This window comes from Bidens hawaiensis, unplaced genomic scaffold (genome assembly GCF_021521415.1).
Source record: "Bidens hawaiensis isolate Kalapana, Puna unplaced genomic scaffold, B.hawaiensis_p1.1 tig00016829_1, whole genome shotgun sequence".
Classification (NCBI taxonomy): domain Eukaryota; kingdom Viridiplantae; phylum Streptophyta; class Magnoliopsida; order Asterales; family Asteraceae; genus Bidens; species Bidens hawaiensis.
Window position 1 is genome coordinate 83,317 of NW_027492551.1, and position 17,984 is coordinate 101,300.

The 17,984-nt window shown below is 40.5% G+C and overlaps 1 protein-coding gene across 1 annotated transcript; it reads right to left on the bottom strand.

Annotated features, from left to right (window-relative positions):
* Positions 1–3,826: 3,826 nt before the first annotated feature.
* LOC143552205 (cytochrome b5-like) lies at positions 3,827–16,227 on the bottom strand. The gene is made up of 3 exons (XM_077042481.1): positions 16,039–16,227; positions 4,857–4,923; positions 3,827–4,179 (listed from the first exon to the last, which is right to left on the bottom strand). The coding sequence occupies exons 1-3, from the start codon at positions 16,123–16,125 to the stop codon at positions 3,941–3,943; spliced, it is 393 nt and encodes a 130-aa protein (XP_076898596.1). The 5' UTR covers positions 16,126–16,227; the 3' UTR covers positions 3,827–3,940.
* Between the last annotated feature and the right edge of the window lie 1,757 nt (positions 16,228–17,984).

Genomic DNA, 17,984 nt, shown 5'->3' on the forward strand with positions numbered 1-17,984 from the left:
TCGATACTTTTCCATTCATCAGCTCTTGTATACGTATATGAACATATTACAAATATAACCCTAAACTATTAGTAATTTACACTTTAGTACTCCCTCTACTATTTGATACCTGACACTATGATTAACAACTGACTCAATTACGTTTTTCTTACGTTTCAAAGTACAACTAAATCAATTGCCATCTATTACAACGATTTTATTGGTTGATCTAATCCGTACACGTCCCTAATTATGACAATGGAGAAAACAATTCAAAGTAATACACCGATATGGGATCAGAGATACTGGGATGATCTCAAAGAAAGATTTGTCAAAGAGAGTGCATCACGTGCTTAGGAATTGAAACAAACCCTAACCATCACTCGCCATGATAATTCATCGTTGTCAACCTATTATACATGCAAGTTCCCCGTTTTATAAAGGATTCATGACTTTTTTATACGCATTTTTTAGAAAATTTTACACCAAGATAACGAACATTATTTATCTTTAATATGAGTATAATATTATTAATTAACTAGGTAAAAAAACCGTCACATTGTGACTGTGCATCGACGCGAATTCTGTTAGGTTTGTTACAGTAGCAACAATTAACCCAAATAAGTAAGGCTCAATACAAAAAAAACATTTTGAAAAACACATGTCAATTGTTGAAGCGCGGTGCGAGTGCTAGTAGACACGAATTCAGTGGTATTGGGTTGGGACCCTAGAACTAAAAAATAAACATGTTTAAAACAAAAAAAGAACATGCACTACGGTGACGAATCAACACGAATTTAGTCTGTATTGAATTACAACACCGGAACTAAACAAAAAAAAAATACGTCAACACCTAAACACGTACAATAAATTATCATATTTAAAAAAAATCGTGTGCAGCATCAAACTCGAATTCGATCGGTATCAACAGTATTGTCACTGAATCCAAAACATAACCTTGAAAAAAATTAACATAAATTATATTATTTTTTAATAAAAAGAGATGATGTGGCAACACCATGTCGAGCCATGCGATCCAATCGAATGATCCGCGGGACCAAACCATCATTTTTAATGTTATTTATTATTAGTTATTATATTTATATTTATATTTATATTTATATTTATAATTATAATTAATTACATTATGACTTCTAGCCGACAACTATCAGTTAACACACTAGATAAGATTTGTAATAACATGTGAATGTTGAATTGTGAAATCGTGATAACTATGTAATGAATGGTCAAAGTCCAAGTTGTTAAAATAGTTTCATGCGCCCTTTAATTGCTTCTTTTAAACCATAACAGCTAAATGTGGTCCAAATTTAAATCATAGTGTTCATATATTAAAATAGAAATCTGTCATAAGCCAAATAGAGGTATGGACGGCCTGATATTAATAAAGCTCTTTTAGTCACAAGAAACTCCTTGTTATTAATATTGTTAGTTAGAATACTTTTATGATGTTTGTTACACTTAACATTCTAACTTTATTTTTCATACGAATCATCCAATAACAATCGATTTCATTTTATTTATAACGTAAATGTACACATTTTCTTGACTTGTTCGCGAGTGAGAAACATTTTGTGTGTATAAACGTTACGTAAAATAATTCAAGAAGGTATTTGGATGTGTTATTAAACTTGTGTTATATGATATTTATTAATTTCTAATTATACAAGGTGTTGAATATTAAGAAGAAAGTATAGTCATTCCATCCTAATCCAAAAAAAATGTTCAATGAAAATTGTATTGATTAATTAGTTCTTAAAAGTATTAAAAAGATATCAAATTATCTAATAACTTTAAAATCATCTTTAAAATCAGTTACCTTATTATAATAACTTTATAATAGTTACAATAAATTCATAGTTTCATACACTATGCATGTAAGCAACACATTTTAATCACAAAATCCGCTACCAATCTTGTTCAAGTGATTCGATCAGCAGCCCAGTTCCATTACCAAAAACCGTTAAAAAGATTAAAACTGCCATCAATCTTTGAAGCAGCAAATGTGGTGGTGGTGGTGATGGTGGTACTCTTGATGAATCATGCCTTGAATGTTACAAAAGTGTTTAACATGACAATGGATGATAATGGGACCTTGATGGTTGAACCCATACTCATCTTCAGCTTCCTTCAAGAGCTCAATGAACAAAGGATGGTTTACATACATCACTGGTATTATGAACCTTTTCTTTTCTTCATCTTCATGTCCCACCATCACTGCCACACACCCTTTTGGTATCTTCATCTTACCATCATATTCTTTCATCATATGTTGTTGATAATAGTTGGTCTTGTCTTGTTTTCTTAGTGAGTGCTTATGACTAATGAGTACATGTGTATATATACAGGGGTTGGTTGAAAGTACTCGTCTCTTCTTAATTAATTTTCATATATATCCACTTTTGAAAATAATGATTTTATTATTATTATTATTATTATTATTATTATTATTATTATTAAAGTGAAGATGTTACTAAAGTGAACAACTATAAATAGAGGGATATGATATTATACCTTTAGAAAATCAGAAAAAAATATATAGGGGTAAAATCCGTTACAAATGAACTTTTACTTGAGAAGTACGCTAACATGGGAAGCACGTACTAGATCGACTAATTTATCATGCTACACTTTTTAAGTAGCGAAACAATTATTACTTCAGAGTAATTATTCTTGCTATAATGTAATAATTAGCACACCACACAAAAGTGAAATAACGTAATATTAGTTTGCTACATTAATACAAACTTTATGTAACAATACTTATTCTATTTACAAAAATGCTATCACATAACTTTTTTTCGCTTCATATGACTCACACGATAAGTTCTAATTGTATTTGATCCTAAACCTCTATACATACTCGCCGAAAACATCAAATCGTAGTATTATTTTTTTTTCAATTTAATGTGAAAAGAGGGAATTACTTATATGACAAGTAATAAACAAGAGTGAAACAATATTTGTGAGGTGGCCGGCATTTAACTTTATATATTATATTATACAGCTAAATAAAAAGCTAAAAGAGGAAAATGGTCGGCTATTAGTATTAAGTATTATAACTGATCATGTAACCAATGGGTGTGTAAAATGGTGTGATTTTGCCATTTTGGAACAAGATTATGATACTTTAAAGAGAAACTGATTTAAATGGCAACTAATTAGAAATATTTAGAAATACACAAAAATGATCTATAAAGTAAAATACGAGTGAGGTTTATACGTTTCAATACATTTCTAACGATAAAATCATACGAAAAATAGCTCATTATATTTAATAGTATATAGATTTAGATAGATTATAGATGATAATAAAACATTGGACCTTTAGTGAGACATATACGTTATTTTTCTATTGACGAAGGTGGTGGGTGTAGCCGGTGATACACTGATACCTATTCGAAAACATTGTTTGTGTAACTTGTTTACCGATGTGATTTACCAAAGAATTACAAGCTTTAGCTAAAACAACGGGTTACTGAAAGAGATTTGTGACATTTATCATATGTGGTATCAATGACGGAATCTTTACCAATGGATCAATGACGGACTTTTAAAATCGGTTTCATTAGTACGTATCTTTTATTTCTTAAAAATATTTTCGGTTTTTGTTAATGAAAATGTAACGTACGTATAATGAAAAAATAGTGTAAGCAAAAAGAATCTCATTAGAATAAAAGATCAAATATAAATATATTTCGATTTAACACTTTTTCAATCTTTTAATATCGGGGTTGTTTGGTAATCTTGTACTAAATCATTAAAATATCTAATCAATTATAAGGTAACATCTAAATCATTAAAAAAAACTAGCAAACAGCTTCGTACACTTAAAAAAACATTGTATCACTATGGCAAGATAGTGAAGTGTTACTTGATTTAGTAAATACAAATAATCCATAAGTATACGTTATTAATACACATTTTCAGCTTTGAAAATAAATTAGTAGGAGGAGGTTGCAAACAATATTGCCAATGCAGCAGCCATAATTCCAACAAGTAATACCACAATCAATTGTGTACCGTTTTTTGAGTTGTGGATCTTTTCGGTAATAGATCGAATGTATGAACGTCTAACGGGTATAGTTGATTCGTCTATCTCGCCGAGATAATATTTTTTCATCTTTTCTCTAGCTATAGCGCTATGCCCGACATCATTAAAATCAACCGTCACGTCTTTGCCTGGAACAATCAGTTAAAAGTAGTGGATAAATTACTCAAATTAGTATTGTACCTGTACCGAAAATCCATAAAACTGAATATTGAATACCATACTTAATTTATTGGTATGGCATGGGTATTTCAGTACGTTACCCCCTTTGTTTTTTTTTTATTTATTATTCAAATTTCCAATGATCTTGGTACTGGTAAAGGTACAAGTAGCATATATAAACTGAATCATACGGGTATCAAATTGGTTAAATTGGCATGGGTAGCTGTTGGACAATTTGATTACTAATCGACCGTACCAATTTATTAGACATAAATATGGAAATTCCCAATAAAACCTAAATATATATTCCATAATGGCACAAAATACCAAGATCCGTACTCATACTCATGAGTACCGAATAGGCTAAATCGATACAGGTATGACCATATGGGTAGTGGTACAAGTATGGTGCGGGTACGAGTATTCGGGAAAAATATGTCACCCCTTGTTAAAAGTTATTTAAAAGCTGATTGATTTGCCCTTGGGTTGAAGTTAAAAAACTACTATAAACTAATCTAACTTTAAAAAATGTAGAAATTTAAAAGGTAATTCAACCATCTAAGTGTAACCAATAAAGTGTAACGAACCTAACTAATATCAACTGTTTCATTTATGGTCTTACAGTTTTAGCGATGAAAAAACCTACCGGTTGCTCTTAGCCAAACGTCACCACCTCCAGGATGATCATCCACAAATAGGGTTACATCATAAACCTGATACAATTTAGGTTTGTAAATAATACGTTATCAACCCATTAACATAATGTTGAAACAAAATTGGAACTACTTTTATCTTTTATTATGGGTTTTCAATGTTTGATGAAATAAAATGACTATCTTAGATAAAATATGGAGAATAGAGTAGTAAATGAATCACCATATGATATTTTGGAATGAAAAGTATAATTTAAAAAGAAAAATAAAAAAAACTTAAGATTGTCGAATCATCAGTTCAATTTGCTAGTTCAACCGACCAGTTTAAATGGAGACGATTCAGATAATATAGGATTTCTGGAAATCTATGACTTGGATACATTATGATCCTCTAAATCTTGTACTGATATTTAGAATAAAGTATTTCATGAGTATACGAATATTTCCTACATTACATGTAGCAACTAGCCAACTGCTACCTAAGTTCAAAGTTGCTACCGAGTTCTAACCTGCTACCACAATATAGAGTTTGCTACTGCTACACACAAATATGCTACTTTTGTACAAGTATGCGACTTGTGCACAACAATTATGAAAATCAATGTGACACCAGCTAGGGGAGTTGCACCTTAGACTCCATCGGGGCCAACCCCCGACCACCATCAGGGTGCCACCTAGGGGTCGGTGCCCCTTTGGAAGTTGGAACTCCCATGGTCTAGTGGGTTGCTCCTTACAAACTTAGAGGCACTTAAGTACCAAAGTCATAATTTAGAGGCACTTAAGTACCAAAGTCATAATTTAGTTAAACGAGCTTTATTCCACGCCTACTGAAGAAACACTAACCGGACCCCGGGCAGATTACGGGTAACCTGGGGGTTAGATAGATGTTTCCCACGAGGGGTTAGACCCGGCAAAGATGGTTCTTCTGATAACCTGCAAAACAGACCGTGAGTTCGTCACTGAGAAGGGGGGGGGTTCCTCCTTGTGACCACCCTCCGGCGTGAGAATCAGACTAGATTGCTCTTTAAATATAAATGTATATTAAGAGATTGCTAGACAGATATCAGGTATAATATGATGATAATATGATAAGATGAGATGATCATACCATTTGGGGTATTTATAGCCGAAGGTAGGTTTCCAAGGAGGTGTGGCCGGCTGAATAGTATTCCTGTTCTACCAACTGTGGCCTACGCACGTGCCCTGCTGGTAGTTGGTGGGTAGGCAGCGGCTGACAGTGACCAGGCCTGCTGTGTACTATTCCTTTTCCACCAACTGCCGGCTATGCACGTGGTATGACAGGAGTTGGTGAGTAGGCAGCGGCTAATAGTGACATACAGTACAAGAGCATGCTGCTCGCCATACTGTTGTCAATAAGCTGTCGTATCTTTAGTCAGATCTTTTGCCCATACCTCGTCAGGTACAGTACAGAAGATCTTCCCGTATCGTACGGACTGGCTTAGTTGGGCGGGAGTATTCCCCCTCCCGCCTTTGTGCGGGATTGTTCCCGGCTTTGCTCATTCCTTCAGGTGACACTGAATGATTGAGAGCTAAGTGCCTTGTGCGTGTAGCCTTGCTGCGCGGGTGGCCTTCCCTGATGGCTTGTATCCGCAGCTGCGGGAACAGGCAGAGTCCTTCACCATTGGGAGGCATTTCCTGCGGGAACAGCTTGCGTACTGCGCGTAAGGACGTCACGTCTCTGAGCATGGTGGGTCCTGCGGATCCAGTTGGTTTCTGCGCAGACGTCTCTCTTCAAGGTGAGTCTTCAAGTCCCCCCAGTCCAATTTTCTTCTCATGAATGTTTAATAAAGTGAGGTGAACTTTTGGACTTAAGCAAAGGGTTTTGAAAAGGGTTTAGTTTTAAGGTTTTCCATGGGGATTCTTCCCGCGGAAGTCCTTATGTCACTTGCAGAAATTCCCGACTTTCCTGCTTGATCTTTGGGTATGATGCGGGTAGGTCTGTAACCTCCTCGCAAGTCAGGAGCGTTGAGTCCCTCTTGTGTGGATTCTCCATGAGGTTTTGGTAGTTTTGAACATAGTGATCAATTATGTTAAAACCACCAATTCCATCCTGGAGCTTCAAACAATGTAGTTCTCGACGTTCCCGCTATGCGGGGATGTTATTTCCGTTTCCGCAAGCATTGCCCAGAAGATCCTTCTTGGTTTCAATTCCCTGCGGAGCGCTAGGTATGTGAAGGGTTTTGCCTTGACACTGTACCCGCGCTCGTCTTACGGTTACTTTACTTCCAAGGTATTCCTGGCGTCAATTCCCTGCGGGTGCTAGGTATGTGAAGGGTTTTGCCTTAACACTGTACCCGCACCCGTCTTATAGTTACTTGGTTGCCGAGGTATTCCTGGCGTCAATTCCCTGCAGGTGCTAAGTATGTGAAGGGTTTTGCCTTAACACTGTACCCGCACCCGTCTTATGGTTACTTGGTTGCCGAGGTATTCTTGGCTTCAATTCCCTGCAGGTGCTAAGTATGTGAAGGGTTTTGCCTTAACACTGTACCCGCACCCGTCTTATGGTTACTTGGTTGCCAAGGTAAGGGGTATTTTCCCGCTTACTTTTGAATCTTTTTGAATTTTTGAAATTCGAAGAGTTGGTGAAAGGATAAGAACAGTCCAAACCTCTGAAACGTCGTGCGACGGTTTCTTCTGACTGTGTCAGGACGTGCAGGAAGTTATGGTGACGTGACAGTACATGGTCATTCCAGACGCTTTTTCAGGCGCGTGGGCGCGATTTTTCGGGCGCGTGGCCGCGAAATTAATGGTACGCGTCCTTTTAACAGCTGTTGCCAGCTTGCTTTTTGCCACGTGTCATAGTTTCATTGCACCTTCGATTTCTCTCTCTTCCGCATTAAATTCATCGCATTAATTGCGATTAGTATATAAAGGGGGAGAGGGTTCTTTGTAATCCACACTTTCACTTTTCTCTTCATCTTCAAAACGATTTCCGTCGATTACTCACCTTTTCAGGCAAGCATTCTCTTGAAATCGTTTTCTTCTTTCATCTGTAAGATGTCTTCTCGTGATCTCGAATCTACAGCCCAGGAGGCTGGGGTGTTCGCCGATGACAAGAGTACTGCTGGCGAGTGCCAGTGTGCTCTGCCTGTCGATCTGTATCAGTACGTCGTCAGGAAGTTCATGCTCGAGTCTCTCGAGCCTGAGTTTCCTGAACCCCATCAGACGGTGTATGATGCCCCCAGAGCCAAGATCGGGGTATATGCTGCATTCTTTGTTTATGGGAATCTTAGGTTCCCATTGACAAAGTTTGTGTACCGTGTCCTGGAAAGGCACGGTGTGCACCTGACCGAGGTGCACCCGATGGCGATCGCGAAGATTCGCCACTTCGAGTGGGTGTGCCGGATTCTGGGCATTGAGCCCTATGTCGACCGCCTGATGACCTTCTACTCTTGGAGGTGCATCCAGGGGTGGTATACGCTGATAACCCGGATTAAGGGTTTGAAGATTTGCGCAACCGAGCGCAGTCTTCGCTCGTGGAAGCGGGAGTTCTTCTACATCTCCGCTCGCGCCATCCCCCTTGCCATGAAATTCAAGAATGGGCAAGCACTTCCCAGCCTTCACGCCTCCAACTACCAGGAGGCGGAATGGTTCTCGAAGATATCCCGAGTCCAATCTCCGGTTTACCGGTTTGCGGAGTCCGGGATGGTGATGCTCGGGATGAGCCGGGTGTGGAAGGATGTAGATGCGCAAAAGATCACAATCGTCCTTGATTATGGTTCGAACTCTGTTCCTTACGGTATGCTCTGTTTCTTTTTGTTGATTTAGAATCTCTTCTAACTTCTTTCCTGTTTATTTCAGAGGGGAACGACTTGCAGTCGCTCATGTACCCGCGGGAGGCTGACAGTCCCGCTCGGATGGGTACTCGCGCTCTAGACGAGAACGAGTTACCCATCCTAGAACAAACGGCGGATCGATTCGTGGAGGTCTACCCGCTAGGCCACGAGATCCTGAGCGCCAGGCGGCCAGGTAAGGCGCTATTCAACCCTCGACCCCTCAATGTTGAAACCTCTGCTGGAATTCCTCTAATCGTATGTTCTGATGAGGAATCCGCAGATGGTCCTCCGTTGGTGCGGAAGAAGAAGGCTGCCGGCGGGAAGGGGAAGGAGAAGGTGGCCTCCACTGCCGATCCGGTGCCTCGGTCTGACTCAGAGGCCGAGAGCGAGGAGGTGGCGGGGAACCCCGGTGGTGATAAGACCACCGCTCCGGAGGCTGCGACTGTCACCTCCGGAGAGCCCCGGATGACGACGGTGAGCGGCGTGAAGAGGCCGGCTCCATCGGGTTCATCCCCGCCTGTCCGCACTTTTAGGCTCAAGAAAACCCGTAAGTACAAACTTTATTTTTAACTTCATAGCTTTCCATCATTAACACTTATCTTCTTTGTGCAGGCGTGGATGTTGACGCATTCCAGGGTGGAGCGCAGAGGAGTACCCCTCCGCCCATGACGGTAGGCTTGGTCAGCCTACCTGAGGCGACGACCCAGGCGGCTGCGCCTGCGCCTGCTTCCGCTGGTTCAGTTGCTCACTCCGTTGAGCCGATTGTTCCAGCTGTGATGACATCACCGCCGGCTGTCAGTGCCATTTTTACCGCGTCTTTCACTGAGCCGGCGGTTACTTTTGCTGCGGATTCCGCAGCGGCGACCGCAGCGGCTGTTACCATGCCTCCTCCGTCATCGGCAACGACGGCCGATCCTTCAGGTATGCATGGGGCTTATCGCCAACCTCTGCCTCCTTCCCATCTGCCTGACCTCTTGGATGGATTTCCCTTGGGTTCAGGTGATGGGTTTGGCGGCTATCGGCCTGTTGTTGACCCTACAGGTGCGTAGGGTTCTTTTTGGCCCTTTTCATATTTTTATCATCTTTTCCTAACTGCTTTATGTTTTTTGCAGTGTCGGATTCCAATGAAGTGTATGTTCCACGATGGAACATCCGCCGAGGAACAACCCTTCGCACACCTGTGGAGTGCGTGGAGTGGGCTCGTCACGCAGCTCCCAGTGGTGCGTTGGGGGTAGCTACCAGGAGGGTAGGCTAACCAATGAGCTTCGGGTTCTCCTGGCCCGGATGCAGCCGCGCGTCGAGCTGCTTTGTCGTGAAAACGACAAGTTAAAAGCAGCTCGCATTCAAGAAGTAGCTCAGGCGCGGGCTGTCCGGGAGGAGAATAGGAGGCTCTCCGCTGCGGCTGCGGAGAAGGAGAAGGCGTTCAAGGCCCTTGAAGTTGAGGTTCAGGCCCGTCTCGAGGCCCGTTCCAAGGCTGCCCAAGCTGTTAATGAACAGCTTCGGCTGGCTAAGGAAACTGCTAGGAACGCAACTGAAAGGGCCACCAAGGCTGAAGCTGTTGCTGAGCCTCTACGCGTGGAGAATGAAGAGCTTAAAGCCAAATTAGAGGCTCTCCAGCAGGCTCATGATGCCTTGGCGATGGAAGACGCCAAAAAGCTCCAAGAGATCCTGGACTAGAGGGGGGTGCTTGACCACACTGAGCGGAAGCTAAAGGGCGTCGAAGAGGCTGCGGCTAAAGAAGTGTTGCTTGCCAACCTCAACAAGAGTGAAGCCGAACGCGCCCGTAACGAAGCTCAAGCTGCCCTCCAGGAGGCTCTGGTTGCCAAGGAATGGCTTCTTCGAGAAGCGTTGTCTCAGGTATGCTTTTCATGTCTTTACGCTTTTCTTTGTAAATAGAAAAGGTTCTGATACTTGTATATTTTCTTTTTTGTAGGTTGTGCATCGAGTCTTCACGGAGACGTCTTATGACGATGCTATGAGCGCAGCCCTCAACGCTTCTCATGAGGATGGGGAAAAGGCCGGTTTCCTGCTTGGTCTAGGGTTCGTTGAGAAAGGCATCCCGCCTTCCAACTTCCCTTTATTTGATGTAGATACTGAAGCTGTATACGACCAAGCAGTGAATCAGTATGCCGCCTTCCCGCATCCGGTGGTGGAGAAGGTAAACGAAGTTGCTGCTGCTGATGATGGGCTAGCTATCCTTAAAGCTTTCCTTGAACTGCCACGCTCTACTGATGGTGCTGGTCCAAGTGGAAGTGGCCCTGAAGCTTGATCCTGAAGATCCCTTCCCACTGCTAGGATAGATTTAGCTTGTATAGATTTATATTCTTGTAGGCGGGTAGTTACCCGGCCATTCTTGTAATGAATATTATGAAATATAAATCTTTGTACGGGTAAGACTGCTATTTTCACTGGATTCCTTGCTTTATAAACGTTATATGACTTGCATACTTTAGTTTAAATTAGCAATTTTCCAAGTGTTTAGAATAAGTTAACCTTTGAACGTGGTAGATAATAGGTTGAAGTTTTGCTTCCTCTTTCGTGATTGTGCGGGTAGGACCGTCACTTGCACTTAGGATGGCTAAACTTTACCTACATCTGACATGCGTGGAGGTTTTCCTCATCTTTTTAGAAATTTTCTAAGTGTTTAGGATAAGTTAACCTTTGAACGTGGTAGATAATAGGTTGAAGTTTTGCTTCCTCTTTCGTGATTGTGCGGGTAGGACCGTCACTTGCACTTAGTAGGATGGCTAAACTTTACCTACATCTAACCTGCGTGTAGGTTTTCCTCATCCTTTTAGAAATTTTCTAAGTGTTTAGGATAAGTTAACCTTTGAACGTGGTAGATAATAGGTTGAAGTTTTGCTTCCTCTTTCGTGATTGTGCGGGTAGGACCGTCACTTGCACTTAGTAGGATGGCTAAACTTTACCTACATCTAACCTGCGTGTAGGTTTTCCTCATCCTTTTAGAAATTTTCTATTTTGAATAAGTTATCCGTTCGACGCGCGGTTGTCAATAGGTTCGGTTTCCTCTCATGATTTGTGCGGTTAGGACCGGCACTTTCATTTAGTTGGATGACCAAAGTTTACCTATGACTGACCTGCGTGAAGGTTTGCCGTTTTTTGGGTTTATGCGGGTTTTGCCGCCTTCCCCACGCAACGACTTTCACACTTATGTATGTGGTGAAAACCGGCATCAGTGTCGAATAAATTAACCGTTCGACGCGCGGTTGTTAATAGGTTAGTGTTCAGTTTCCTCTATGATTCATGCGGATAGACCGGCACTTTCATTTAGTGGGATGACTGAACTTTACCCTTCAACTGACCTGCGTGAAGGTTTGCCGTTTTTTGGGTTTATGCAGGTTTTGCCGCCTTCCCCACGCAACGACTTTCCACGTAATTATGCGGTGAAAACCGGCATATCCGTGTTGAATAAATTAACCGTTCGACGCGCGGTTGTTAATAGGTTAGTGTTCAGTTTCCTCTATCATGATTCATGCGGATAGACCGGCACTTTCATTTAGTGGGATGACTGAACTTTACCCTTCAACTGACCTGCGTGAAGGTTTGTCGTTTTTTGGGTTTATGCGGGTTTTGCCGCCTTCCCCATGCAACGACTCACACTTATGTATGCGGTGAAAACCGGCATCAGTGTTGATAGTTCATAAAGTATAAATGTAAAATCATCAGCGTCGATGTTCTAAGGAGAATCATTTCCATTAGAAGTGGCTCTGGGCATTTTCTTTACAAATTTGGAATTGATCTACATGCAAACTGTGTAATTGAGCTCCCTTCCATGTTGTTGGGATGGGAGTGCCATCGAGCCGATATGCACCTGGTTCGGGATCTCGTTGTTTGCGCAGTATGTAGTCTCCAACATTGAAGCTGTAATTTTATTCGTGTTTTCCCCAACTGGGGTTCTACACGCATCAGCCTGCTTAGCGTTCATTGCGCCACGAGGTGCGCGAGCGTCCCATCTCTGACAAATGCTTCGACCATATCCTTTACGTCTGTGCATTCTTCAGTGTTGTGGCCTTTTGTCCTGTGAAAGTCACAGTATTTGCTCCGATCAGCGTTGGGACGATGTCGGATTATTGGAGCCTTTGGCCATGGGAGCTCCTCAGTGGCGAATATCTCGGTGACGCTTTTGGTGAGTGGCGTCCATCTGGAGTTCTGGTTCGACCGTACGTTATCCCTTCCGCCTAACCGATGTTGCAAGCCGGATGAGGTGTCAAAGTTTACCCTTGACTGCCAAATGCCTAGCTTCCGCTTTTTGTTTAATCGGGCGGTAAGGACGTTGTCTTCTCTTGTTTTCTGAGTGTAGAGGTTTGTGCTCTGTGGGAGACCTCTACCCAGTTGCTTCTCCGTTTCCGCAAAGCGTTTAGCTGCTGTCATGATGGCATCCCATGTGGATGACATGCCATCTTTACCCGTTAAGGTGCGGATGAGCTCTGGGTCGTTCGCGCCCTGAATAAAAGCAGCGCGAACAAGATCTTCGCTAATGTTACCCAGACTTAGCTTCTTTGAGTTGAAGCGAGTGATGAAGTCTAGCAAATATTCATCTTCCTCTCGAATGCATTTGAGGATTGTCCATTGCTCTTCGGTATACTTTCGTTGTTGGCTGAAGTGTTGGCTAAACTTCTGTTGGAAGTCTGCCCAGTCGTAGATGTGGTTGACCGGTAGACGATCGAACCACGCTCTAGCTGGCCCAACAAGCGTCATTTGGAACATGTAACACCACGTAGGTTCCGTCCAATTACTGACGGTTGCCCCCGCTATGAATCTGTTCAAATGATCATCTGGGTCAGATATACCATCATATGTGCCTATGTTGGACATTTGTTTGGCACTTTTTGGGGCAATTGCTTCCGCAATGTCCCTTGCAAATTTGGACGTTCCCGCATTTGCAACAGTTGGTCTGAATGTTTTGGAGAAGTCACGTGGATTTCCACCTGTGTTTTTTGGTTTGAAGGCTTCTCCAAAACGCCTTCTCGGTTGGGAGTCCGTTTCCTTACGCTTCCCTTTTGCCCTATGGCGAGGGTTCGCGTCGGTGTCGGATTCCTCCGAGTCATCGTCCAAGTATTCTTCGAATTCGTCAGCCTGTTGGACGGAACGCAAGCGTTCGTCCAACTCAGCTTGGAATTCCTTCTGACGTGCCTCCGCCCATGCCTTAACTTCATCGAGTGTTTGGCGGGGGAGTCTTGTTCGTTTCTCTAACTGGGTATCGGTGAATCCCAGTGAGCGATTATTTACTGCACTTGCCCCAGCTTGGGTAACTGGGGTAGTGTTCGTAAAATTTACTTCACTTGCCCCGGCTTGGGTAACCGGGGTAGTGTTTGTAAAGACTGTGTAGTCGCCGGTATTCCCCCCAGTAGCTGGGGTTGTGGTTACCGGAGTTTCTTTAATTATCTTTCCAGAAGTTTGAAAAAACTGAAAAGAAATGAAGTTCTAGCTTTTATGCACGGATGGCGCCAATGAAGAAACACTAACCGGACCCCGGGCAGATTACGGGTAACCTGGGGGTTAGATAGATGTTTCCCACGAGGGGTTAGACCCGGCAAAGATGGTTCTTCTGATAACCTGCAAAACAGACCGTGAGCTCGTCACTGAGAAGGGGGGGTTCCTCCTTGTGACCACCCTCCGGCATGAGAATCAGACTAGATTGCTCTTTAAATATAAATGTATATTAAGAGATTGCTAGAGCAGATATCAGGTATAATATGATGATAATATGATAAGATGAGATGATCATACCATTTGGGGTATTTATAGCCGAAGGTAGGTTTCCAAGGAGGTGTGGCCGGCTGAATAGTATTCCTGTTCTACCAACTGTGGCCTACGCACGTGCCCTGCTGGTAGTTGGTGGGTAGGCAGCGGCTGACAGTGACCAGGCCTGCTGTGTACTATTCCTTTTCCACCAACTGCCGGCTATGCACGTGGTATGGCAGGAGTTGGTGAGTAGGCAGCAGCTAATAGTGACATACAGTACAAGAGCATGCTGCTCGCCATACTGTTGTTAATAAGCTGTCGTATCTTTAGTCAGATCTTTTGCCCATACCTCGTCAGGTACAGTACAGAAGATCTTCCCGTATCGTACGGACTGGCTTAGTTGGGCGTGAGTATTCCCCCTCCCGCCTTTGTGCGGGATTGTTCCCGGCTTTGCTCATTCCTTCAGGTGACACTGAATGATTGAGAGCTAAGTGCCTTGTGCGTGTAGCCTTGCTGCGCGGGTGGCCTTCCCTGATGGCTTGTATCCGCAGCTGCGGGAACAGGCAGAGTCCTTCACCATTGGGAGGCATTTCCTGCGGGAACAGCTTGCGTACTGCGCGTAAGGACGTCACGTCTCTGAGCATGGTGGGTCCTGCGGATCCAGTTGGTTTCTGCGCAGACGTCTCTCTTCAAGGTGAGTCTTGCGGGTCCAACTGGGCTCTGCTGGGACCTACCTCTTCACCTACCAACTCATATCGATAATTATTATGATTTCTCATTTGTTCTCGAAGTAAATCCAGTTACCTAAAATAGTTTGAAGACACTAAAATCACCAACATAAATTCAACTGAATTAGCGTAGTTAGTTTCTAGTCAGACATACAGGTTCGATATCCACTTACGGAAATAGTGAACAATACCTACTCAATAAAAACATCAAGTAGGTCAATCATATCATAAATGAGCATGAATATATAGCCAGATATACCTACCAAATACCATTTATAATCATTAAGTTGCTTTGATTCCTATAATTCAGCTATTAGATTACATCCTATAAAACCCTACCGCTAGCATAGCCGTCTGGATAATCGTTAAAACTTTTTGAGCTGAAGGTGAAAAAAAATTATTGGGCTTAACAATTATATGTTTAAATAGGCCTATTTGTTATGTTTTTGGTTGTGCAAACAATTTTTGTTTATAGAAATGGGTTTAAATAAATTCAGTAATTGGCTTTAAATATTAAGAATATATATTTCTTTTAAAAATGTATATATATATATAGGGGAAGGTTAACATATAAATGAAATTAACGTGCTAAACGTGATAATCAAGTAGAGTAATTATATATACAAGTAGAGTAATTATGTAATTACTCTATGATAATTACTCTACTTGTATATATAATTACTCTACTTGATTCTCACGTTTAGCACGTTAATTTCATTTGTATTTGATCCAAACCCTATATATATATATATATATATATATATAAAATAAATTTTGAGACCACTGGGGTGATCGGGCTGGGGGCGTCGACCACCCGGCCTCCTTCAAAGCCGGCCTTAAATGCTAACACAATATTTAACAAGCTAAAAAGCTCAATATCAAACATTATGAACTTACATGACCGCAAAATCATAAAACTATGAATCAAGTTAGTAAACATTAACCTTTCCAGATATGATAAGCCAGCAATCATCGAGTTTATTGTGCTTAGCGACCTCATCAAAGACGAAAGTCTTCTGATCAGACGCCATTTACAGATCACCCGCAACTGCGTAAACGAAAATTGATTACAAATAACCAATATGGAAAGATAAAGCTTTTACACACACACTCACTTTCTTTGATATAATAGATTTATTCCACAAAAGCATGTAGAAGCCATGAAAGAAGTTGGGTAGTTTACATGTGAATAGTTTCACACACACATTTTGACCAAATGGCTTCCAAGTAAAGTTTAATTGAAATGCATGTTAACAACTAACAAGGTTTTGGAATCTTACATAACCAATTGGGCTATTTAAACAAGAAAATGGGAGTTGCATACTTGCGTTAGTTTATGTAGGATATGGGTCACGATTTTATTAAATAATATTAATAAAACAAATAAATAGTATCTTTATATAATTTGAGAATTTGTAGTACATATACCGTATATAAATTTAAACGAGAATAACAACAAATATAGCATATAAATAAATAACTTGATTCATACCTAAGTCTTAACTTGTACTCAAACGGCACATTCTTTGACGAGTTGAAACCGTATCGAAACAACGCTCACATCGACTAGCTGGTGTTGACCGGAGCGTCACCTTCGAGTCATGTCTTCTTGTATCCCCTTTCGCTTGGTGAACCCATCTTGATCACCCGAAAACATCTACACCTTTCAAGCTGCAAAACTGAACAAACTGTGGTTCCACAACATTTCCAACAGTTTAGTATGTATAACTAACCTTTTTAACTTTTTGTTACGTAAAGCTTGGTCATATTTTTAGGATATGCGTATTAAGAAGTGTGAAAAATGTAACCACTTTACCGTCACATAGACGTGAATGCCACAACTATTAATAGTTGTGTACCGGTCTCATTAGGGCTCATTACAACTAGTCTTACATGTTTAACTAAGGTTTTTATTTTTTCTTTTCAAAGTGTGTTGTTGAAAACAATATATGTTAATGCTGATGAATTGAAAAATATTTGTCAAAATAGTATAATGTTATTTAAACAAGAATTTTACCCGCTCTATAGAAATAAAAAAAATAATAAATGATCAAAAAAGTTAAATTTACTTAAATAGCCAACCCTCAAACCCAATCATCTCACAACAAAGATTAGGTAATAAAACAATAATATCGAAAATAAAAATAGATACCGATATAATAGTGGATAGTTACTTATTTAGTATGTGTAGAAGATAGAAGATATGTATACTTAAACAAAATACTACTGATACCTTTTTTTCTGTAAATAAATCTTAAACATACCGTAATCTATAGGTATTCTTCTTAATTTATATAATAAGCTAGTTTTTATCCCCCAGTATTACGGAGGTTGTTTTATATTATTTGTTTATAATATTTATTTTTTTGAATTTTTATTTTTTTATTATATGAAGTTAATAATATACTTATAGTTTGATGATAAACTGTTTCACAAATAAATGAGATGTTATAACATGATTTAAAAGTTATATGGGTTTGATGAGACTCAATACCCGTTTATTTTTTTTACTATAAAATTGGTTTTTTAATTATATATAATATATATCTCTTTTTTCAAATAAACCAGATATTAATTTTTAGTATATCCCTACTTTATAAGATTTTTATATCAAATATCTGGTGAGATTAGTTTTTAATTTATTGAGATGTTATAACCCGTTTAAAAATATATGGGTTTGATAAGACTCATACCCATGAATTCGGGTCAAATGCAAGAGAAGCCTCTATTTAAAAATCAAGCAAATCTGGTGACTCCAAAAAAAGGGAGAGCGACCACATCACGACACATAAGATTTTTATATTTTCGTTTATATATATTACTAGTTTTTATCCCCCGTATTACGGGGGCTGTTTTACATTATTCATTTTAATATTTATATACTTTTTTG